Source organism: Chaetodon auriga, chromosome 1, assembly GCF_051107435.1.
Source record: "Chaetodon auriga isolate fChaAug3 chromosome 1, fChaAug3.hap1, whole genome shotgun sequence".
Classification (NCBI taxonomy): domain Eukaryota; kingdom Metazoa; phylum Chordata; class Actinopteri; order Chaetodontiformes; family Chaetodontidae; genus Chaetodon; species Chaetodon auriga.
The window spans coordinates 21,299,762-21,325,440 of NC_135074.1; the positions used below are offsets into that span (position 1 = coordinate 21,299,762).

At 40.8% G+C, this 25,679-nt stretch overlaps 2 protein-coding genes across 3 annotated transcripts; both read right to left on the minus strand.

Moving 5' to 3' along the window:
* Nucleotides 1–1,996: 1,996 nt before the first annotated feature.
* Nucleotides 1,997–10,456, minus strand: tmem276b (transmembrane protein 276b). The gene is made up of 4 exons (XM_076729560.1): nucleotides 9,679–10,456; nucleotides 6,048–6,161; nucleotides 4,130–4,267; nucleotides 1,997–3,911 (listed from the first exon to the last, which is right to left on the minus strand). The coding sequence occupies exons 1-4, from the start codon at nucleotides 10,073–10,075 to the stop codon at nucleotides 3,664–3,666; spliced, it is 897 nt and encodes a 298-aa protein (XP_076585675.1). The 5' UTR covers nucleotides 10,076–10,456; the 3' UTR covers nucleotides 1,997–3,663.
* Nucleotides 10,457–10,816: 360 nt separating this feature from the next.
* On the minus strand, nucleotides 10,817–25,267 carry slc39a13 (solute carrier family 39 member 13). Of its 2 annotated transcripts, XR_013077119.1 has the most exons (11): nucleotides 24,907–25,097; nucleotides 23,507–23,872; nucleotides 21,462–21,569; nucleotides 21,022–21,164; nucleotides 18,812–18,931; nucleotides 17,571–17,660; nucleotides 15,551–15,601; nucleotides 15,267–15,399; nucleotides 15,066–15,165; nucleotides 13,031–13,825; nucleotides 10,817–12,819 (listed from the first exon to the last, which is right to left on the minus strand). XR_013077119.1 is itself a non-coding variant. In XM_076729542.1 (10 exons), the coding sequence occupies exons 2-10, from the start codon at nucleotides 23,832–23,834 to the stop codon at nucleotides 13,750–13,752; spliced, it is 1,149 nt and encodes a 382-aa protein (XP_076585657.1). In that variant the 5' UTR covers nucleotides 23,835–23,872; nucleotides 24,907–25,267; the 3' UTR covers nucleotides 10,817–13,749. The 2 variants fall into 2 exon arrangements, 1 of the variants encoding a protein (XP_076585657.1); XM_076729542.1 differs by having other exon boundaries at nucleotides 10,817–13,825; nucleotides 24,907–25,267.
* Nucleotides 25,268–25,679: the final 412 nt, after the last annotated feature.

The following is a 25,679-nucleotide window of genomic DNA, read 5'->3' on the forward strand; positions in this document are numbered from 1 at the left end:
AACATATTGCTGCCTCATCAGCAGGATTTGGACGGTCACTCGTTACGTAAACGGCACATTGAACATTCAGACCAGTCAGGCACAAACACTGAAAGTCACAACACATTAGTAATTACATATTTTATTTCAGTAAAATAAATTAATTAAAAATGGACACAAGTTTTAATATATTGAAAGAAACTAACTGTAATGAGATCATGCAAGACTGTAATGTCTTTTTAGTCCCCACGTAACATCTGCAGTGGTTTGAACCAGTATAAATGACTTGTAGAAAATAATAGCTGTGCTACTGAAACAAGTGCCACTCTAAACGGTGGCGTTTTCACAGGGCATCTCTCACCGCACAGAGTGCGTTTCTAAGTTCCTCATGAAACACAGGAAGTTGCCACTTGAGAGAGTTTTTACAACAACTTCAAATACGCTCTTACACTGTGCTGACCTCATTAGTTCTCTTAAGTACATTATCCTTACTGTTTTGTAAATTTTGCTACTGTGTGCTACTGCTCTTTTTACTGAAACTCAATCCAATCAATGCAAAATCTTTGTTTTTAAAATTCAGACATCATCGTGTGTTGGCGTTCTTACTATTTCAGATATGGGGGCGTTTAAAGTTTTTTGCTTGTAATACTTTTTTTTTTTTTTTTGACAAAGTCCTGCACATGTGCACAGATTTTCCCACCTATGATACACAAAAAAATTTGTAACAGTTGTGTGCAATTGTGCTTCAGTCCTAACAACACATTATACTTGCACCATGTACTTATACATTACAGTTTACTGCTAACAGTAATACTTACATTACTGTGTTTCAGTTTGGGTGTGAACTAAAACTTTGTAAAACCAAAACACCAAACAGCATTCTGTGAGTCGCAGGACATCAGGAAATACACTGACTCAGGAGTCAGTGTAATGACCATAGATATAAATGCTTTTATATTTATGGTATGTCCTTGTTTCTGGCATAAATATTTTCACAATAAGAGCCTAGACCGACTGACCCTAAACACACAACATGGTATTAACCCAAACTCTTTGTAAAACAGGGTGCTTATTACATGCTCTGATCATCTTTTGCTCCCATGTGTGGCCTCGCAAACATATAATGTAGAACTCCACCTGCTCGGACTTCCGGTTCACAGACTTTTATGAGACCCAGCAAAGTGCAAAGATTCAACAAGACACTGAAGAAACTGTTTTCAATCATGCCTCGGTTAATTTCCTCGACTTCTGAAAGTGGTAGCCTCGTGAGGAGGTTAATGGTGATGGTGAAAGGACTGAACATCACACACAGTGTTGTCAATACACGTTATAACACTTTTTTTTCTAAGAAAGTTATTTGACATAGTTGATAGAATATCTCATGACTTATCTCCAGCAATCAACATTTATAAAAACTTCATCACACATGGCTGTAATATTCTCATATCATGAAGTTGCAGTGAGCTTGAAAGCTTCAAAATAAACTAGTTAGAATGACCGGGAGGGGAAAAATATAGATTTACGTAACAGAAAACTGGCTGCTGTGTTATTATCATCCACACGTGTCGCCAAGAGAATAGCTTCTCTTCTTCCCTTGAACAAACTAAAGTCCTACCAGCTTGTCGCATGGCCCCGTCCAAGTCTACGCACAACGAAGTGTACAGTTCGGTAAGTTAGCACACAGATACTGGTGTATTTCACTGATTTATCCTATAAACACACACTTCAAGGTGTGCACCTGTTCATTTTGAAGGAGCACTTCCAATTTTAAATCCAAAATGTTTTTCTGTGAAGTCATTACTTTATTTTTAGTGCTACTAAGACGCAGCTGCATCCATATAAAGAAAAAAAACACATCAGCTTTTGTAATTGTTGTGAAATGGTGTCCATTAACGCGACACTCCAAGTGTGGATACTTGTGATTTTACGTACTTCATTTTGTCAAACACAAAATGAGCACACAGTGTGTATTTGGAATACAGTTTCTAACGTGTGTCGCTGGAGTCAAGAGTCTCTCTAAATGATTATTTGTGCTTTTTTTTTTTTTTGACACCAGATTTGGAGGTATTTTTTTATATAATGATTGAATTACAAAAGCGAAAGAGAAAAGGTGTAACTCCCATGTCCCTACGCTTACTACATAAAAATACAATGTGCTATTCTTTACGTCGGTACACAATAAATCGCATCTTACTGATTGAGAAATCATACGAGATCAGTCAGTCAAACTGTGAATTTGGAATTTAACTGTCAATGGATTTATTATTTTCATCTTTTTTTTTTTTTTTTTTGGTTTGGATTTTTTTTCCACTGCACCAACATCCGGATCTTTTAAACACAGCTATCAGACTGAACAGCTCCTCCATTTCCACTGTGCATTGCATTGTGGGACAGCGATGCCTAATTTTAACCAAGATACGATGGCCCTCTACCAATGTGTGATGTTACTATGTTACTGCACTAGGTGAAGGATTTGGGACGCAGCTTGTGCTTTCGTGTTTAGTCAGATCACTGGCGTTCTTCTAAAATTGCTTCATTTGCTTGTATTATGCAAAAAGGCTGACCAATATTGAGGGTAAACAATGGAGCAATCAAACACTTCCTCCACAGTTTGGTTTCTTGTTTTTGCTCCTCTCAGTTTATGACTCAGCTGTCAGTAAACAACCGGGTCGGCTCTGTCAGTTTGGTACCACGAAATACCTTCATGTCGCTCAATCCAATAATGGATTCAGGCTCCCAGCACCGTCCCGTAACTCTTTATCCGCTCTACGTTGTTACTTCTAAACAAACAGAAAACAAACATTCTTATTCAAAATCTACTTTACACAAACGATGATCTGGATTTACACAGAGATGCATTTGTACATACAGAATCTTTAAAGAAGCGTCGGACTATTTGCTTTTCAATGCAAATTTACTTCTGTGTATTTTATCGTACTGACCGCGCTGCTCGATGTACTTTGTGCTCTGCAGAGGCTGCAGGCGTTACCCCCGGGGCTCATGTTTGATATCAGTTAGTGTGCTACACTAAAGATAAGCAATGGGCAGTCAACGCCAGATTTTTTTTTTTTTTTTTTTCATTACGAACAATAACACAGCACACATCACTCGACTGAAAGAGGAACGCTGACATGATGCTCTGGCTTGATGTTTGTGTGTTTGTTCCTTTCCAATGATTTCTCCCATGATTCATCTGAAGTGTGTGTGGAAAAGAAGGTGCTGGTGTGTGTGTGTGTGTGTGTGTGTGTGTGTGTGTGTGTGTGTGTGTGCTATGTGGGAGAGTATGTGGCTTCATGTATTTAAGAGAGCACCATTTTAAGACAAATTCTCTTCAGAGAAAACAGTCACCTTTAGATCGCCGTAAAGTCAGTGTTTGAAACATCTGAACCAAAACAAAAAAAAAAAGTCTTATTTGTGCTATGAGAGCCATGACCCAGGCGTACGTCACTGTGGGTGTTACTCTTGGCGTTCCTGGAGGTCCCCTGGGGATTTTGGAGATAAGGTGTGTGAAGTTTGTCGTTGCGTTGTTGCTCCTTCTCAGGCACACTGAACACTGATGGGGGATGGAGATGTCGAGGGTGGTGTGAGATGGTGATCAGACAGAAACTGTTTCAGAGTTAAACATCAAGGTTGGAAGGGTGTGGTTTGTGCGTTCGGTGGCTCAGTCGCTTCACGACGCCTCTGTCACACGGTTCCGTTCTCCTGCCTCGGCTTGTGGGTCGTCGTGCGAGCGGGTGTGCTCAGGGAGGGGGCCAAGGTGCAGAGGAAGCCAGCCAGCAATGTGAGACCGAGGCCCCCCCAGGCACAAAACATGGACCAGCCATAGCCATGGCTAATGTCCTCAGGGAGGCCGTACATGTAGCGAGGGTAGCGGGATAACTCAAAGTTGATTCCTGCCACACATGTGCACAAGGAGATGATGCAGCATGTTCCTGTGTGAGCAGAAGAGACAAGCTGTGATTTAAAGGATGCACTCGTTCATGTGTCTTACTGCAGGGCAGGAATCAAATTACTGCAGGACATTAATCTACTGTCTCATGTTAACCCAAAGATGCTCTCAGCTGTCACCAAAAGAATACAGAAACTGAATAAATCTGGAGTCTGTCTGCGTGCTTGTATGTGGATGTGGGCATATGTGCTCTCACAGTACCTCCCATGAGAAAGAGTAGCCCAGCTACATATTGCATGAGGTCATGCTGCTGGCAGCATCCCAGCACTCCAATGATCCAGCCAAAAAGAATGATGGACACGGCCATGCCGACAAAGCCAGCCGTCATTCTTCTTAGATCTGCAAGCAGAAGTGAAAACATCACCGAGTCAACAGTCAAACTAAAGAGTCTTCTTTAAAATGGCAGCTTCTCTAAAAGCTTAATGTTATGGACAAATGCAGAAGTCCGAATGATCACAGTATGCTTAAAGAAACAGGAAAATCGAACACTGTCTTCTTACTTGACTTGTCAATGAATAGAGGAAATCATCCAGCAGTGCGTTTAAGATGGAATCTGACACTCAAACAGTTTGAAAATTACTGAATCAATTATATTATCAATGAGAAAAAGTGTGATGTAACAACCCGACAAATGACCTGATTTAAGCCTTCATAGGCAGCGGTATTATTCTTTTTTTAATTAGAATGTCGAAGAATTACTGAAAACCAGTGAGGCTGACGCTTTAGTTGATGTGTCTGCAGCCTAACTGCTAATGGAAAACCTCTGATTACATCCAACTAAATAGTCTTTTTTTTAGATTAGAAACTTTATTTTCCGTGTCTGCTAAAACGTACACTTATCTGAAGATAAAGATCAGATTTTTGGATATTTGGCTGACCTGCTGCTGACTTATTTGCAATATAATAATAATTATAATAACAATAACAAGTTATAATAAGAATTAAATATATCAGAAGTGTAGATGTCTCTTTTCACCCTATAGTGCTAACAAGCTACAACAGAGGATAAAACTGCAACGGATGATAATGATATAAACAGTAGTAAGAGAAATCTGGAGTATTGAATATAGGTATGCATAAAACACAGTAAGATATACATAATGTAATATTTTTGACAATGTTTTGCCACATATGTTCAAAAAAGATTACTTCACAGCACATCCACAACACTGAACTTAAAACAGAAAAAAAGAAGTTGAACTGAAGATCACTGCTGATGCAATCCAAGGTCAAACAGCTCCTTCAGTCAATCTCTCTGAACAAGGATATCAAGTAAGAAAGACAAGCCAATCCGAGCGTTTTAAGGAGGGATTTAGAAGAAGACACTGATCTGTCCCCAGATAAACCAGTCAAAAGCCTGCGGCTGTGTAACAGTGATGACCCGATAACCTCTGGTCATGACTCTGGATGAGGGGAAAAGGGCTTATCAGGTCAGTGATACATTCAGGAGCGACGGGCAGCTGTGCCTTGAATGTGATGAGAGTAATCTTTCAAACAATTAAGAAATGAACAGGTTACCACTTTCTTTATGGTTGAATGCACTCATCTGTCAGTGTTAATAACGTTACTGTTGCCACTGCAGATGGAAGTGATTTATAGAGGACTGAAGCACAGGCAGATTTCTTTCACTAGCTCGGCTGTACACAGAAGCACAATATCTTATAAATATTTTTGAAATGGTAAAATCAAGACATAAGAGCTGATTTATTCTAAAATACTCAAAACGTCGGACATGAAAGAAGCATGTACAATGAAAATAAGATGGGGCCCAAATTTGTGCTTTGGGGGACGCCAAATTTCACATTTACTCAGAAAACTGAGTCAACTAAACCGTCTGAATGCAAAGAGCTTGTCTGGCGGATAAAATCTTTAAATGGTGACTGAACAAAGACTCCTAAAATGAAGCCATTATCAGACAGTAGATTATGGATTTTCTCAACTTTTTCTGTTTATCGTTTTCTTTGTTATTGCCCAAACAGTCTGCCAACTAAATTCAGTAGAAGCAGAAAGCAGAAGAAATATAATAAGTGTGGATAAACAGAAAAGATGCAAAGGACAGATAACCAGCCAACTAATGAGTTCAGCCAACTCCAAGACGGACAAACACGTTCGGACTTACGGAGTGCGTGCCACTCATCCTGTCGTATGGTCTTTGTGATGTTGATGGGTAGATTTCGTGGTAGGATGGACGAGGAGTAGTGATACTTGACTGGGGTGCATCTTTGAATTATTCCTGGCAAAAAGAAAATGATGCAGACAATTAGAACTGGAGCACAAAAATGTTTAATGTGAGCAGAGAGAGGCGACAAAGAAGGAGCTGAAGTAAAAATCTCATTCTGAACTATTGCCCCACTTGTGGGATTATGAAATAATATATGTCCATGATAGAAAAGCCTCATATTTATTTTACACACTCACTGAGTTTTAATTTACTGAGGTGGCCTTATTAACCTCGTGTTCCCAACCATTGTTATAGAGGGGGATTAGGAAACAATATGGAATATGGATTATTCTACCGACGGCTGCATAAAGAACCTTGATTGGGCCCATTTAAAGTGAATCTCTTCACACTGACTTGATGGTCAGTGCAATGAACTGCATTCAAAATAAGCGTTCACAGTCTGGTATAACTAGCATGTAGTCCAGCTTCTACCTCACACATAAAGACATACAGCAGCTTTATGTTTCTATTCCCCAGCAAGTCATCACTAAGGTCATTTTACATTTTAGGAAAGAAGAGGATTATTTCTACAGCACAGCTCTAAAGACTACAAACACAGCAGACACATTTCCTTTCGTAACGGGAGTTCAGTGTTTTCATAACACAATTAAACGACATTCCCAGAACTTTTGCCAAAGCTTTTTGTCAAGCTTTGTTAATCTCTGATTTTTGTACTCTTTGAGAGTCAGATCTGTGATCTTCCAGACTTTGATCCGAATGCTCTTTGTTGAGACACCCAAAGCTACTGTTGAAGAAAGAGGTTTATATATCAGGGTGCCACTTACATCCAAATATTTCATGTTTTCCTGACGGACATATGTGATGAAGAAAAGCCAACGTGTCTGTGGCTCATCTAAAGCATGTAGCACACATCAAAACTGATGAAACTGAAAACTATGCAACATCTTTTACACTGAACATCAGTACCTCACATCTACAAAGCATCAGCATGTTTATTAGGATTTAGGATAATTTCGCCTCAGTTAATACTCAGACTACTTCAGGAATTGTGTTTTATAATTACAATAACTGACAAAATGGTGGCAACCTGGCCCTGCACACCTGTAGTAGATCCAGACAGGTGATTGTAGTTGTTTTGCCTCATCGGACATCTTCTCAGGACATCTGCCTGATCTCCCGTTAGCTTTACATCTTTATAATCCTTATTAATACACTGAGTTTGTTGACTTTGTGTAATTCGCATCATATCACTGCTGAGCTTTATTGTGAAGGTCTAATCAGCCAAAATAAGTGAAAACACCTGTGTGGGGTGCAAAGAGACCGTGCAGTGTTAAATGATGTTGTATTGCAAACATCCTCGAAAACATAACAGCTCCTTCGAACACCTAATGAAATGTGAAGATCAACACTCACTTTGCAGCACAGATCACAAGCATGTGTTCAAAACGCTGAGCATTAACATTAGCATTCAACAGTACATCGGTGCATATATGAGTCCACACCAGCAGAAACTGTCTAACACAGAAACTGTTATTTTCCAGACGTGACTGTCATCCTCGAGACTGTAATTGTTTTGGGTCGACAAACATTAGACACCTTTGCACCTGTGCACAAAGTTCACAGTTAGCGCTGAAGGAGAAGTTCATTCCTGAACACTGTTTTGTTCAATGCTGCACTCGTTGGCCTGTTAAGTGCACTGACATGCTATAATTCAAAGCAATCCCTCAAAAATCTGCCTGGTGGTTGACGTCTGACCTCTCTCATGCTTTCAGACTGATGAGCATGGTCACTGTTAAGCTATCAGCGTACATGCACAGTCATAGCTCTGAAATGTTTTTTTCTTTTTTTCAGGACAATTAAGCCATTTATGTGACTTTTAAATGTCACATTGACACATGCACCAGCTCATGAAAATGTATTTTCTATGTAGTGAACATGAGAAACGTTGGAAAGCTTTATCTATTTAGTCTTTTTTTTCCCCACTTTGTGGGAAAAGGCGGCTCTTACATTAAAGGCGGCTCTTTAAACCCAGTGGCAGATTGTAAGTAACCTGTGAAAACATGAATTATATATGATATCAAATTGCTCAGATATCAAACAATCTTGGCACTAAGTGGAATTACAAAAAAGGGATAAATGTGACCGTAAGAATCAGACGTCATATCTCCACTTACAGTAGATTACATCCAGTAATTACATCTGTGGCTACTAAAGCAAATTGTGAATAAATTCCACTTTACTTGAAATTCAGCTAAATTTCAATCTGCACATCTATTCTGGCTGCTTGAAGCTCAGAATCTTGAATAACCCAGAAGAGTCTGAGCTAAAAGACACTGTAGTCATATGACCACGATCATTTTGGAGTAGTTTATCAGCATGTACAGTTCAAGGTGTGGACATAATATCACACACATACAGTCACACTGCAAGATCTTTGTGAAGCTTGGAATATAAATAAGACTAAATCGACACCTTCCTGAGACAAAAGTGGTAAAATAACAGGCTTCATTAAGGCAGCATGTGTTGCAGAGGTAGAGGAGTAATGTCTTCATGACATAAAGTCTAGCTCTGTAGGACTGAGAGGTACAGCCAGTTGAACAAAACATAACTGGGCTGCCATTATGTGCACTGTGTGTGTGTGTGTGTGTGTGTGTGTGTGTGTGTGTGTGTGTGTGTGTGGATAAAAACAGTTTTCATACACATTAAAAGCAGAACTGAAAGTTTACACTGTAGAGGATTTTAATCTGGAATCCCAGTTTTAGAAAAGAGATGTCACATAAGATTCAGATTTCAATGGTTAAAGTTGACAAGAAGTGTCATTTTTTTCATTATTTTCAGAGCAGATAAAGTGATGCAGGCTGAGCTGGAGACGGATTCTGATTTTGTTGAAGTTGATGGTTTTCAGTCAATGTTTGGAAGAGAAAACCATCAGTAATGTGTTTTTTTAAGGTATACTGATGTATAAAAACTCATCTACTCATCTGCTACTTGTGACACACACACACACACACACACACACACACACACACACACACACACACACACAGGGAGGTTCCCCTCTTTGTGTCTGGTCAGTTTCAGCACCTGGGTCTGGACCAGGTAATGCCTTCAGTAAATGAGTGAGGCCTGAAATATGGCTTCTCATTGTTGTTCCATAAGGATGGCTGTAGCTACAGAGTGTTTCCCCTGCTGTGTCCCAAAATTCAGCCCAGATCCACCAGTGATCCAGCTTCTTTTGCACTATGACATCACAGTTTCTTTTGACAGCAACCTTTAGGAGACGTTGTTTAGTCTCTTATTGATGCAAAGGAGACCGGCCATTATCTCAGAGAGGGACTGAGCAAGAGGAGGTTCACCCAGCACCATCATGGCCAGCGAAATTCACAAATAAAGACTAGAGACATAAGCTTCTAAAAAAGACATCCTGGTCTAGTTTTATAACCCTTAAATGTAGCCCTGTGAGGAGGAGAGTGTGCGCCTCGGTACCATCCTGTGTTTGTGGTGTGAGCTCATCGCTGAGCATCACGGCCTGGTGCGCACAAGAAAAGCCAGCCTTCAGACTGTTTACCTTTGTAAATAAGGTCCTCGGTCTCCAGGTCGAAGCCCTCCCGGTGACACTTCCTCCAAAGGCCGGAGATGGTGGAGTTAAACTGCCGACTGCAGTGAGACTCCATGGCAGACGCTGCGGCCAGGAAGTGCCGCTTCCCCCTGATGAGAGCACCAGCATCTGGGCCGTTATCTTTCCTCTCCAGGCTCTTTGGAGGCATCTGGAGGGGGAGGTTGTGGTTTGAAATGTAAATGTACCCTGGGTCGTTTCGCTTGTTGGCATAGTTTTTACACCTCTCTCGATGTCTCCTCGCGTCGGTCTCGTACCAATAATCGGTGCAGATCGCCATGGCGAGCAGCCCCAGCGCGCAGAACGCCAAGAAGAGCCCCGTGCCTGTTAATATTTTCATAGCGGCCATCTTCCCCGCTCGATGGAGAGCCCAAACAGTCGCAAGAAGGTTCCTCCGTGGCCGTGGTGGTGGCGGCGGCGGCACCGCGTGAAATGAATCACGACGGCACTCAGAGCCTCACGCAGTCCTGCACTGGGCGCATGATGGTGCAAGGCCAGCGTCGTCTGGACTGGATGCTGCGGTCTATTGTTGTGGTACCCGGTGGATGCAATGTTGTTCCCACCATCTGTTATGGTACAGGAGGAGGAGAGGGGATGGATGGCGACCAACGCTGTGAGGAGGAGGCAGGGGCAGTGATGTAGTTGCGCTCTCTCTCCTCCAGGTTGCTGCGGGATGGAGAGGACGGGAATGTGCTGCTCCGCTCAGGGGGAGTGATCATTTGTGATGCTTGAATGGTCACCTTTTGGATTTGGTAAACATGTAAAGCACAGGTGCGAGGGAGGGAGAATTTAATCATGTGCAATTTAACTTTTAAATCAATGGTTATTTGTTCTCCGACCCTGAGGTGTGATTTATTGAACAGCTGCAAAACAAAGCTTGTTCCAATTTTACTGGAGATTTTATTGTGGATTTTATGACTCAATAAAATCAGCTAATAGATATGAGATGAGTGGCGGTTTAGGCTTTTATATGTGTGTAAAAGGTCCACTTTTTACATGTTTTCATATGTTTGAATGTTCAAAATAATTTTCAGAATTAATAAATTAGCCATGCAGAGGGTCAGCATACAATAACCACTGCAAATTCATTCAATTCATTATCCCTTTATTTATACAGGGTGGTCCAATGACCCTGGGGGGCCCTGAGCAAACAGGCCAATAAAAGAAAAAGTGCTACAGAGAGTTAACAAACATCTAGACACACACACACACACACACACACACACACACACACACACACACACACACACAAAACTAAAAGTAAAAACCAGCAATGAAACATCTGAATAATAATGAATAAAGGCTCACTTGACCTTAAAGATGTGCACTCAGATCTGCTGATATAGTGCTGTAAAGTCACTTTACAGCACTATATCCATCATGCAAATATATGGCATATGATTTTGTCTATAATTATGTGTGTTCTTCGTGTTATAATGTATTCGGACTTGCTATAATAACACTGTAAAACTTGTACAGCCTGCTCTGGCAATACTGTAATTAATTACAACTGTGTCAATAAAGCAAATTTGCATTGAATTAAATGCCTGTGTTGACTAACAAATGAAGCCTAATCCTTACACACCTGCACGTTTAGACCCTTATTTCTACTGGATTCACACTAAAATGAGTCCCGGCCACTGTGATGATGCACCATCTGTTCCCAAGCTTATTGGAACTGATCCCTGATACACCGGACCATGTTACAGCATAAAACACTGATACGACTGACTGTTTTCACTTGTAACGTCTGTGTGTAGGAGAGGTTCAGTTTGGGCGTGTGACATCTTGGCACAATGTTGACTTCAGCACAGACATTAAATCATAGAGCTGATGGAGAGCTTCAGGATTTTGTGGGCAGGAATCAGCGAAGTCCACTCTAAAAAATGGCCACTGTTCAAAGTCATCTTCTCTCTACATATTAACTGAAGGTTTCTTAATATTTACCACAACTGTTAACTCTCATCCTCAGCAAAGTTACACTTGTTGTCCACAACATCAAATCAGATATTTTAATCAAAACTCCAGAAATCTGACACTACAAAGTTAGCAGAGCTCAGCGGAGTATCAACGAAAGATCCGTCACTCGTGTTTGCACCGTTTCCTGCTCAGTGTCTTCCACCACAGTGTACATCGTGGTTGTTTGTTGTCCTTCTGTGCTGTGACTGAGGAAGGCTCCCACAGACAATAGGCAGCTCGCAGGCTGATGACTAAGGAAGGCAACCTGCGGCGGAGTCGTTATGGCAACAGAAGCTTGCCAAACAGACTGTGTTGGACAACTGCGAACACACAATCGATACCTCCCGTCCCTCCGCTCCCGTATGACATTTTAGGCATAGGATTGTTGCAGTAAACTATGCTCATGGTGGACATTTGTGCAGTGAGGTCAATATCAGGATATTTTAATCCCACTGAGATCATTGTGACCCCTGTGTTCCAGTTCATTATACTGGTCTGTATGCGTAGTCTTTATGTCATACGGCTGAAAATAAACAGCAGAACTTTATTTATTTGCACACACATAAGACTGCATAAAATACAGATAATTAAAAAAAATGAGAGATGTGTCAGCAGAGGTCAAGAAGCCACAGAAGAAAAACAAATGGTCAAAAACAATAAAAAAAAAAAAAACACAAGTTAGAAAAATGACAAGAGGCACAAAAAATGAGTGGAAAAACTAACCAATCAGTGGACAGAAATACATGAAAAACAATACAGAGAAAAAGAAGAAAGAAAACAAATATATATACACATCAATAAATAATTAGACTTCATGAATTTCTGAACAAGCTCTCAATACTGAGTACTTTGAAGTTCCACATCTGTAAAGTATAACTGAGAGACTACTGACCGTGTCTCATTTGGTATAAAGGAAGGTGAAGGTGATCAGCCTGTCTGGTACTATTTGAGACTTAAACATTAAGAAGTCGCTAAAGGACGATGGCAGAGATAAAAGCAAGAACATGTATTTATATATAATGAATGTTTATGCTGTGTACTGAAAGAATGCTCAGCTTCCTGAACGGGGACAGACGTCTCGTTAGAGTTTGAGAGAGCTGCCAATCTTACAGATCTTTTCTGCAGCAAACAAAGCTTATGATGATTGGAGGGGATGTGTTTGTCCAAACAAAAAAAAAAAAAGAAGTTAATCATCACGAGACATTTAGTTTGCAGTTTTCTCCATAGTTATATATGTATTTCTTCAGGGGTGGAAACTTTCACCAAGAGGAGTATCAACAACGTGCTGATGCATGGGTAACTTTCTCAGTCGTATAAAATTCTTGGCAACAAATATAAGTCAAACTGAGTAATAACAGTACCAATCTTCTTCTTTCAACTTTATCACAAGCAGAGTTTTGTGTGAGCGCCAACTTGTGCTCAAAACAGCTGCAGGTTGTACTGTATGAGGAAGACACAAACACTGGTGTAACAGGCCACCCTGACTTCTTGAAGCTTATTTCTTGACGAGACAGAATGAAGGAGTGGTGGTGGTGCATGTCTGATGAAGCTGTATGTCGCTCGTCTCATTTTCAATAAATATGCAGCAGCTCGATCAGAAACAGGAGATGCACATCAGTAATGATACATACAAGTGTTGAATACTTTTTAAAGGAGGAGGTCCTGGTGAAGGTCCAACCCTAAAGGTTCTGTTGAGCAGGTACCTCAGGCAGACCTGCAGAAATGTATGTGCAAAACATGATTGTCTGATCAACAATTTAAGACAATTTGGTAACAGCTATCCACAGAAATCCTCTGAATTTCCTCGATATTTAAGTCCGTCAAATGACAAAACGGCGACACAAATGTCCTGTCAGCGCATCTTCCTCTCAGTCATCCATCCATAAAGTGCCGTTCTTCTTTCTGATGTTTACGTGTGACATCATGATAACGATGATCTCTGAATCAAGACGAAGTTTCCATGAACGAGGGATTCCAGACATGAGGTGTGGGTGGAGAACAGGATTTCTCTCCAGTGCTGAGTTTCAGTATTTGGTAAGGCGAGAGGGGGAGTTTCCTCCGTGTTCAGTCAACGATGGCGGAGAGCAGAGCCATGACAGCCACGCCACAGAAAATGAGCAGGATCTGCAGCACAGACTGCCTGAAAAACCAACAACAAAGGTGACAGATTCAGACCCATTCACGGACATTAAAGAAACACGCCATCTGCCCATTTTCACACCACAGAACTCACTTCACACAAGATACAACAAGTTTTGTTCTGCAGTAAAGCCCCTTCTTACGTTGCCACTATGGTTCAACTCCAACAATAGAGACCAGGTTAAAGGTACCCTGTGGAGCTTTTGGCCACCGGCAGCGCTATCGAGCCATTTTTTTAGAAGTGGTTCCCTGTTTTGTTTGTAATGCGAATACAAGTGCCAGGATAAACTTAACTCTTGCTTCTTTACAAAAAACTCCACAGGGCACAATTAAAGCTGGAGTAGGTAATGTATTTTAGAAGCATTTTTTCTAATATTTGTTGAAATTCTCTTTGTGTCCCGACAACAATCAATAAATCAAATGCACCAACAAAAAATGAAGGAAAGAAAAATCTGGTATCTGTGGCTGTTGCAGGCCTGGAATAAGCCCATCCAATCATTTCATTAAATGATTGGATGGGCCCATATGAAACAACTGGGTGTACCTGCCTAACTACCTATGTACTTGCCTATGTACCTGCCTACCTGCACACGCTGCCACGTGACCGGAGTCTTCCACAAAGCTATGCAGACATACTGCTAAAGCTATGGTGAGCTAGTTGCTCAAGAATGGCAGAGACAGTGCATCCAAAATTTGCCAATGCTAACATGCTATCTGACAACTGTGTTTCAGAGTCCTGATCATCAAAAGCCATCTTCATTGTTAGTGTTCGTTATGTTAATGTTAGGTGTTTTCTTACATGTGAAAGAGACATGAGGTATTTGGATACTGTTGGTGATGACAGTGATGTGCTGTGCTCCAGTAAGCACCCCCTGAGCTGACAGACTGCTGTTCAGCAGCCACAGCAGTGAGCAGCAACAGTCGGGCCGGGTAGCCGATTCAGACTGAAAGATACATTCATGTCGGCTATTTTTCCTGTGTTGACTGTGGCATTTAACAGAGCTGTTTATTTATGTATTTATTAAAAGAGCCGCTCTTCCATCACTCTCCCCAACACTCTCTTGTGAGTACCAAGGCAGTGTGTGTTCATGTGTTATGGGTGAGTGGCTTTGGGAGGTCTGAAGAGGGGGATGGGGTTTTTCAGTTGGATTAATTTCAAAATCTATCTTATTCTTGTTGGTTTCTCCAACATTACCAATGCCCGCTTTAAGAGCATGAGTATTTAAAAACATCCAACATACCTTAAACTGGACTCCTCAAGCAGATCAGGCACCACATTCACCAAGGCTATGTAGAGGAAGCCTCCAGAGGTGAAAGGCAATATCCAGGCAGTGGCATTTTCTAGAAACAGTAGGAAAGACTGATTGCGGCAACTGCAAAATGATGTCAGTTAATAGTAATGTGAATGACTGTATGTGTAGTGAGAATTGGTCCAATCTTACCCGTGCCTTGTGGTGACTGAGCGTACAGAGCGAAGCAAGCTCCCAAGACCCCGACCAGCGCCGTGGAGAGCTGCATGCGAGCGGCGCTCCACCGGTCGAAGCCGGCCCTCAGCAGAATGGCAAAATCTCCCACCTGCAGACGATGACACAGCAGAGGAGCGTGTTTACGGCCACTGCAGCAGTCTGATTCATCCTATGCACTGTCAGCTATGTAAATGCAAAACCTTCAAGTAATCCCTCTAAATTTAGAAATGATAATTTAACCAAGAGTTCTGTAATCTCACCTCATGGGGGATTTCATGGAGCAAGATGGCAAAGGTGGTGAGGAACCCAACCTGGAAGAAAAGTCTTGTTAAGACCGCTTTGTCTTACCCTATAAAAGAGACGTGCTCTGTAGTATCAAACATAGGGACACATGTAGGGAAAACATATGGAACATCTAAGCTGAGTCCAAAGCTCTGAGTGTTCAGCTTGCGATGGACAGAGAGAGAAAATGTAAAAGACAAAGTAAAAACTTTAAGAGCTTCTTAAAGAGCTGTAAAGCTTTTAAAAGTTTAGACTGTATTTACACACACATCACATGTAGGTGCAAGGCTGTCAGATGCTGGCATGTTTTGGTTTGAGTTCACAGAATTTTTACAATGAAAAGCTCAAATCTCGAACTGGTTATAGTTCAACACTAATTTTATCAATTACAGATACAGTAAAAAATTTTTTCCCCTCTAAGAAGGAATATTGAAAAATAATGAGGCATAATGAAGCTTTTTTTAAATAATATTTCTTTTTAAGTTTTCTTTGAAATGACATTTAAAAAAAGCTAAAAATGCTTAAGGGATAAAAACAAAGATTAAAAACAATCAGCATTAAAAACTGTGGACCTTGATATATTTCACTGTGGCAAACCACATTATGATAAATATGCATGAGCGTAAACAGAAAACACCGGTGAGATATCTTGTATGTGTATGTTTGAGACATCTAGTGAACTTCCTCTCTGGCACACTGATCCATAGTTCATGCTGCTAGCCTTATGTCTCTCCAGCTGGACTCTCTCCTTCCCTCAGCCACAAATATAACTGAAGCAACACAAATACATGGTACTGCAGTTTAAAGTGCACCTTTTTCAACAAGCCTGAATGATAATATGACAAGAACACGCTTCGAACAGAAAAAGGTTGTTGTAGCCTGTAATGAATGTCCATGAGTGGTCCACTTTAAGACTGCTGGAAAGGTACAACAGGTCTACTGCTCTGCCAGTGAGCCTGTATACGCTGCCAAGCACTGTACTAACAAGGAAGGTGTTATACATCCAAATTCCCCTGCCATTTTGCAGCTCTCTTACTTAATACTAAATCTTTTAAGTGCACACAACTGAATCTGCACAGGTAACATAGCAGATGTAGCCTAATATTTGGACTGGATGGACAATTAACAACAAGACTCTTACTCAGTCTCACATGGCCTTGGGCGTTGTTAGCAAGTCTCTTTGGGGACGAGATTTCAGTTTCCCTGAACCAATTATTTGTATCTGGTAGGGTTACAAATGTGCAGTACATCAACCTCTGTGTGCAATTAGAGTTCTCCATCATTACAGGTTGAGTGAATTTTGTTGTTTTTTTGGCAGATGGTGAGCAAGAAGCAATAATTATGGGATCAATCAGTGATGACACTAACTGCCACTAAGTTCTATACCTCAAGTCTCCTAATTGTCCTATATGTTGACCTGCTCGACAGCCTGCTGCCACTTTATGCACTGTTATGGCAATGATTGTCACTTCATGATTGTGAGCCAATCTGGTCTGCAGCTACTTCACCTGCAATTACACTTTCTGAAAACCAGCAGTCCGTGTATAAATATGCATGGTGATGAATGTAATCACATTCTCACATGAGTGATTTGCTAAGCTAGTGTGGTTAGAGGTGGACACGTTTTTAGCACAAGCTCCGCTTACACACAGAGAACTGAAGGCCCAGGTCAATAACTGCAGAACATTTTCTCTGTTTTAAAATGCAGTTTCTTCACTGGTGGGCTTGTTTTTTTTTAAGGCAGGCAGTAAAAGACATTTTCTTCACTGTGAAATTCAATGTTGGAACTTCTGCTTCAAGGACTGACTATGAAATAGCATGAATTACATATCCTGCAATCTCAGACTGTCAAAAACAAAGTTTTAACAGCCTCAAATCCTACACTGTAAGTTTACCCAAGAGAAAAACAGACCGCACGCAATTTCATTATCTATGTGCTACATGCATAGTACTCTAAATGTAACATAGGGTGAAGGAACGGTTAGCACAGCTTCTTACCTTCTTGCTAACCAGGAAACTCCCTGCGACTGCCAGTCCATGAGTGAAGTTGTCAATGCAGTTGGCCAGCAGGTTTAGGTACCCACTTGTCTGTGACACATAAAACGTGATGCACAATAACCTTTGATCAGTCAGAACTGCATTGATTAGTCACAGCATCCTCTTTTAGCATTCAGTTCTGGTTAAACTGAATTAATCGTACTTCAATATCTGGTATGTAAGCTTTTATAGGTTGTAGGTCTTTTATAGGTCTTGGGATGTCAGATGAAGTTGCTCCCAGTTTTGTTGTCCGATGCCACTAAAATAAGGCTGTAAAGGTAAAGAAAGTGGATGGGTAGATGGATTTCTTTGGACTTTTTTTTAAAAATATGTTTATTTTAGTGGAAGTCTAAATTCAATGACCAACGCTAGCTTAGTCTATGCTATTTGGTATTACATGGCAGCTGATCCACTTGATCTCAACTGACATGTTTATTTGCTTCTGTGCAATAATCCTAAAGTTGTACTGACATGATTGGCAGCTTGGCAGAGTTGACTTAAAATTTAGTGCTAACTAGATGTTATTTATCCCCTGAATGCTTCTTGTCAACATTTTGCCATTTATTTTACTTCAGAGATTTTGGGGAAATTATATTTAAACACATACAAATTTTTCAATAATCTTAATGTTAACAATGTTAATCTGATTTGATCAGTCTCTCCTCCCTGATTGGCCATTTATTTATTATAGATTGGTACTTAAATCACATTTAGATGTGCTGGTAACTAGTAACCTTCACACTTTACTGATGGAAAGGAAATATGAAAAGGATAAAAAGGTATAATAGAAAATATAAATACATGAAAAAAGTTACATCTGCATGTCACAAGTGCAAATATGCACTGTGCAACACAGTGAAAAGAATTTGCTTAAGACTTTGCTCGACAAAGCTGAGGGTATACAAGGGTCACAGTCTAAAAGCAAAGTCCTTCAGTAAGAAGAACATTGTTGTGTTGTATGAAAAACCGTGTTAGAAGCAGGATGAACTGCACAGTTTCAGAAAGCCAATACACTGCGTCAAGTTGATCTTTCTGGTTTAATTGAGCCAAAGTGACAAAGTACATTGAGGACTGAAGAAACAAAGAAATGCACCTCTTACATAAGCAACCCATATCAAGAGGTCACCCCTAGCGGTGTTGCCTTCTTTCATTTGGCACTTTTTTTTTTGTTAACTGGAAAATGTTTTGGTTGTCAGCATTACCTTGATTTTCTCTGATCTTTCCTGCAGACTCTGTTGCTTGGAGGATTTCCATGACTCAGCATGGTGCCCATTTCTGAGCGATACCACCGCCTTTCCACTGAAAACTGAATTAGACTGTGTCTATGAAGAAAATTGAAAGAAAAACAAGGCAGAAATGAACATGCTGTCCCCACTTGTACCATAACCTCATCCTCTTTTACTTAAGTTTGTCATTTTAAAAAAATGTATGCTCCAGTTACCCACTTGTCTCCCCTGAGGAAACCACCTTGTCCACCTTGCCCACTAACAGCACCAGACTAACTAAAAACAGTGAGTCAATGGTCGCCTGAATTCCACACTACAATAAACAGCCATTTTATTGTTGCTCCTACTGTGTGTCAAAGGGTTCAACCACTGCCCTGATTATTTTTCTAACTTCCGTGTGCAGCAAGAAAAAAGAAAAGTACTTCTGCTTTATTTTTCAGACATAACAGATGACCCAAAAAATCCCAACACTGTTCAAACATATCTATATTTTGAATAAAGGAGACCACTTCACCTCAGGGCATAGCCGTTGTTTTCCGAGAACAGCCAACTTCCTTGTTCCCTCAATCAGAAACCACTTAGATTGCCATGTAGGCTGATAATCAAATTAAGTGAGAGGGAAATAGCTTGCCGTCTTCTGGTTGTGGCAAGGAAATATTTTCTCTGTGTCTATGATTGAAGCATGACTGACTAAGAAAGTGTGATGTATTTTCAGGGCTGTTAATCTCCTCCTGCTGTAAAACAGATTGGAGCTAAATAGTCATTTAGTCCCCTTGTGAGTTTTGCTTATGATTCATTTAAAAAGACTTAAAATAGGAAAGTGATAAAATCTCTCCACTCATATGATGCATCCATGAAAAACACTGACCCAGATTAGCCTGCATGCAGCATTTTAAAGAACAAAACACATATGACTTGCCTCTCTGCCTCTCGCACACACTGTCACAATCTGTCCCTGTCTATTGTTGCCTCTGTCTAAAAGTTGAGTGCTCTCCTGTGGACGCTGAAATGGCTAAAGCAGCTGCTTCACCGCTGCGCTATAAATAGACTCTAGTGGAGGAGCTGAGCCATGGATTCCAATCTTCTCCCTCACCGGCAAAAAAAAGACGAGAGAGAGGATGAGAGGGCCTTTACGCACGTCCTGCAACGTGCCATTCATTGAAGCTGATTATTTATGATGTAAAACTTCATAAAAATCTACGTAAACTTTGCTGATTTTGGTTAGCATCTCATTTTCCACCCCTGATTGAAAAAAGGTAATCTGCTGTGTGAGAAGCAAAATTCATGTAAAAAGCAATCATAAAGCTAACGTTACCATAAAGACCAAGTTATGCAGAGGTTATAGTAACCATAGCGTTATTATTACAAACCATAATAGAACTGTAATATATGATGCTAGTCATACTTCAGCGGTTATTTTGGTGAAAGTAATGAAAACATAAAACAGCAGTTAGTGGTGATATAAAACAAATCAGTCCATTAAAAAAAAAAACAAAAAAAAAAAACGAATTGCTGCAATCGCATGTGTGATCATTGCATTCAGTCATAAATACGCACAAAAAATATTGGGCTGATGTGTTGATTAATATGAGAGATGATTTGAAGCAGACACAATATCTCATGTAGTTTAGTTTGATCAGTGATAAACACCCATTTCATAATTATTTACACCGAGAGGCTCTTAAAGGAGAAGCTTGACATTTTGGAAAATACACTTACTTGCTTTCATGCTTTCATGCCCAGAGTTAGATGAGAAGATCATTCTCATTTTCATGTGTGCACAGCTGTTGGCTGTGCTGCACTATTTCTTGGCCGAGCGCAGTAACATCCCAGAGTCTCCACTGGCTGCCTGCAGCCTCAGAGCGATGACAAGATGTCAGACTGATATTGATCTTCTCATCCAATTCTCGGCAAGAAAGGAAATATTTCCCAAAATGTCAAACTGTTCCTTTAAACTTCGAGGAGATCACTGAGGCTGGTGGTACAGTAGGTCATCTGCTGCTACAGGCACACGAAACACTGACAGAAATATGCAGAGCGAGTACTACAAGGCGTCTGCACTAAGCATAGCTATGAAAACAAAATATGTGAAGGCTTGTATTGACATGTCTGATTGCAGTTAGACTCACATGTACAGCAATGAGCAGATTCATCTAAAAATGCACTATTTCAGCTGAAATACTCACAGCAGAGTTAGAATTCAGGTCTGAATCTGAGGTGGGATCCTCCTGGCTGTCTTGGTCTGGGAACATCTTCTCCAGGAGCAGGAAGGCCAATAGGCCAACGATCACCCACAGGCCCTGAGTCATGTAGTGGTTCTGTTTACCAGCTAGGATGGAAGCAGAGGAACTGTACATAAATGTGAGGGAGCAAATACAGTAAGTGACAACTGAGCTGCAACATGGGTGAGTGGTAGTGCTATGAGTTGTATGTGAGAAGCAACATTAGTAAAGAAAGAACAGTAATAATTAAGTTTTAGATTATAGTAATAAACATGTCATTTGCCTATTTCTACAGCAATGATCTCATTCTCATGCATGTTTAAGAGGAAAGAATGGGTCAAAGAAATAATAAATACTTCAACATTCAAAGGTGGTGATGTGGTGCAGGTGGAAAGGAGGCTCACCTGCAGAGCCAGAGAGTGCCCACGCCTCGGGAAGCAGGTGAAGGAATACATCGCCAAGGAGACCACCAATAGCAAAGCTCAAGAGCTGCTTCAGCTTCTGGCCTCCAGCTGAGAAAACACAAGGAAAGAGAAAAAAGAGTGACAGTTACTGTACAGTGGTTCACTGTTATAAACTGTTCGGTAATTTCATGTGATCTGTAATATTACCTTGAGATCATCCCTCCTCTTTTTTTTCTACTTTTCTACTGATTAATTCATAATTTTTTAAGTGAAACATGACAAATACACACACAGATCCAAGTGTATCTGGTTCAGGCTATGAATAAACAAAGTGATGACTCATGGCTTCCACAGATTTTTTTTTTATGCTTTAGGAGCTCCCTCAGTAATGACTAACCCTCCGGTCAGGACTGCACTTGAAAACCCACGGACTAAAATACATCTGGAATGCCACGTTCCTGTGGGTGGGGCCGCTCAAGAGGCCTCAGGCTGACCTACAGTAACGTAGGCCGGACCACTGAAGCGTTTCTGCTCAAGACTGTTTGCAAACTAAAAATGCACATAAAACAGGTGGATTGACACGCACACTGTGTGAACTTCATGCATACTGTAAGTAAAGGAACAATCAATCAAATGAAACTGCTATTAACATAGAGGAGATACAGGGTTTGTAATAGACATAATCAGTGAGTGTTAGTGTCTGCCACAGTGTGTATTTGTGTATGTTACTTTATGCATTGTTGGTGTGACCACCACTTGTAATGGAGGGAATGTTATGAAATTTTGTACAGACATTCATGGTCTCCAATGGAAGAACACTACAAAGTTTGGTGGCGGTTGACTTCTTATCTAGTGCAACCAGCAGGCTCAAAATTGTCACGTATCCAGTTGTGTCTCAACATTGACCACATGGATTTAGTCAGACATCTGACTGACAGTGTCTCCAACTGACTTTGGTGATTTTTTGACTGCTTCTCTCACATCCTCATGTGGTTTTGTTCATACTTTGTTTTATGACTAAATACCTGCCAAACTAATAACATCCCCATCAACCTCAGCTGTACTTTCTACCTCATTCTAATTAGCAAATGTTAGCATGCTAACACATTCAGCTAAGATGGTGGAAACATACCTGCTTAGCATCAGCATGTTGGTATTGTGAGCATATTAGCATGCTGATGTGTGCATTCAGGTCAAAGCACCTCTGTGCCTCAGTACAGCCTCACAGAGCCACTGGCACAGCTGCAGACTTGTATTGTTGTTTAAAGGTACCAATTGTAGACAAAATGCTTTTAATTACACAGGAACTTGAATTTTTATGTTTTTCTTTCTCCATTCATCTGGATTTGGTGTGAACAGGGTGACCGTTTAGCTACCACACATGTTCTGATACTGATTTTGTCATGTCAAAATAAAGTTTTGAAGCATCTTTAAATTCACATCACTTACTGGGCGGCCTGCTTTCAAAACCCTTAATCCTATTTACAGGCATGTTTGCAGGCATGTTTAGGTTTTGTGCCGAAAAACGTGCTATAAGTTCGTGAGGTCACTAGTGAAGATGTTTTTTTCCAGCAGGCTGCAGTTTTCCAGGAAGTACACGTGTCCATTTCACAGGAATTTTAAAGACGTGCATAATCTGCAGTTCTAAACTATGAACAAGCTGCAGCTGCGCTGAACTACTTGTTCATGTGCTGGGGTTGCTTAGTGAGTGTGAGAATAGTGGATGACGTAGCAGACGGATAGCCTTTCTGTAGTTTCTACAATGAATAAACCTAATTACTAAACCGATTTTTAGTGCTGAAATAAATAAAAAAAACTTATTACAATGACTAGCTCTTCATAATGCAAGGCACTGACACATCCCCGCCTCTCAAAAAAAATTATATTACCATTTAAAGTGTATCTTTTCTCTTCAGTTACATCAAAATCATGACGTATCATTGATGTCCACCTTGCCAAATATTACAAATAACAGAAGTGTCCATGCTGTGTTACCATTAGTGAGATTCACAGGCATGTGTAGGTTACATATTGCCATCTCTTACCTTCAGTTTTGAGGGCTGCTCCAGCTTCAATGGGAATGACAAGCAGGGGGAAAATCCCACTGAGGCCTACAGCAACAGAGCCCACCAGGGACAGCAGCCAAACATGAGCATGTTCACTGACTAAGAAGTCTGCTACTGCCCGGAGGCCTGGGAGGTCATCTGACAGGCTGGGACCTGGTCCTGCAGCCGTGGCTGTTGCATGAGCCACTGCTGTTTGTGACATCTTCTGGCTGCTTGATGCCCCCCTGGAAGTCAGCATCAGCAGGATAATTGGGATAAACAGAGCAGCTACAGCCCAGCTGGGCCTCCTACAGCGTCCACCTTTCATCCGTCCCACGGTCCAAAAAGCACTTGCAACCAGTAACTCTGCAAGAGGAGCACATGTTCACACAAACAGGCTTCTGCTGCATCTTTTCAGCGATGTATGAAACTGACAGTCCAAAACTTGAACATATTCAGTTTTCTGTCACACAAGACAAGGCAAAGCAGAAAATCCTCACAGGGATTAAAAGTTTCAGTCAGTTTTGCTTGAAAAAGATGACGTCAACAGCTAATAGATTACCATTACAGCTGCAAAGAAGTTTAATCTTAAATCCTAAACTTAAAGTAGTCTTTTAAAGAGCTGATATTTAATAAGTAGAACATTTTATAGATGAAAAACAAATGGTTGGAAACTGGCGAACAAACTATGTGATGAAGACAACACCATCATACAGGTCAATACTGTGATCTGCTGCAGCTGAAGCTGTGTTAAAAGTGAAGTTGTGCCAGGGAAAGAAAACTCTAGAAATACCAGGCTCCTGTGTTTTCTTCCTTCAGACAGCTGTCTATGAATATTTGGCCGTGGCTCTTAAGAGGTGCAGTGAAAATTAGCGTCAACCACACTGCCAATGATTACACATCTTTAGCTGAAAGGTTGCAACAGACTATTTATTAGTACTTCAAAGCATCTTAACACGCTGCTCATCATTTTCCTGTCTGCTGGGTTAGCAAGTCGACCAGACGCAGTGCCAGTTAACTCCCTACAGTTGCGCTGCGATGTAGCGTTAAAATCTAAAAAAAATAAATAAGTAAGTAAAAAAAATAAAGACGCCACACCGCTAAACTGCGAAACAATGCGGCAAAATAACGTTACGTGAAAAACAGCGTTATTGACAACGACATAATGAACTAGCTAACTCTCACATCTGTGGATAAAAGTTAGCAAGCTAACGTTAGCCACCACCACATACTCAAAGCCGTGCAGGCGCTCGCGCTTTGCTACAGAGATTAGCTGCAATCCCAGCGACGCTAACGGCTGTCAGTTTGAGTAAGTTAGTGCTAACGTTACGGGCCGGGACACCTCTGCAAACTGCAAACATCAAATTAATACACGAGTGAGACATTTTGTGTTTAAATACCTTGTGGTTTCGGCAGTCTTTGCACCAGTATGTCCCTGCCATCCAGGCCGACTTGATGATGGCAGGCTTGCGCCGCTGAGTTTCACCAGACTCCCAGCTGCTGAGGGCAGGAAGCCGCTAGCTGCAGCATAGAGTGGCGGCCGGTCACCACGGCGTTCCCAAACCAGCCACGTATGAGGATCTTGGAGGCTGAGGGGGACAAGCAGGAGAGGAGAGCCAGGACGTGGATCCCGCCCCACCAGAGGACCAGGAAGTAACTGGATGTTTTGCTCCAAGGACTCACAAACTTTTTCCACATGAAGGAGCAGCCAGGAGACAAATATGAGGAGGTCATCAAAATCACTGATAGTGGGAAGAAAGTGGAGATAATCAGGCGAATGAGCAAATCTACCGAACTCTTACATTACATACCTGCATTTTTACATTAGAAATAATATTTTATATATCGCTACATACTTTTTTTTTTTTTTATCCAATGTCCAATCCACATTTCACAAAGTCCAGAAAGGATTCCTTATTTTTAAATTTAAGGACAGTGTAATTGAATTGCAAAAGATTAAATATAAGATAAACTAAAATAAAATAAATAAATAACAAATGACTTCTTTCTGTCTTTCTTATAGAATTTCTAACAGGTAGACTGCATATTGGACAGAAGCAGTCTACTCATATGGGGTCCTTAAGGATATATACTTGTCCTTTTTAATTGTATTTCACCTTCTATGTGTATTCTGTACTGTATAGTTTACTATGTAGGATACACTGAGCATCTT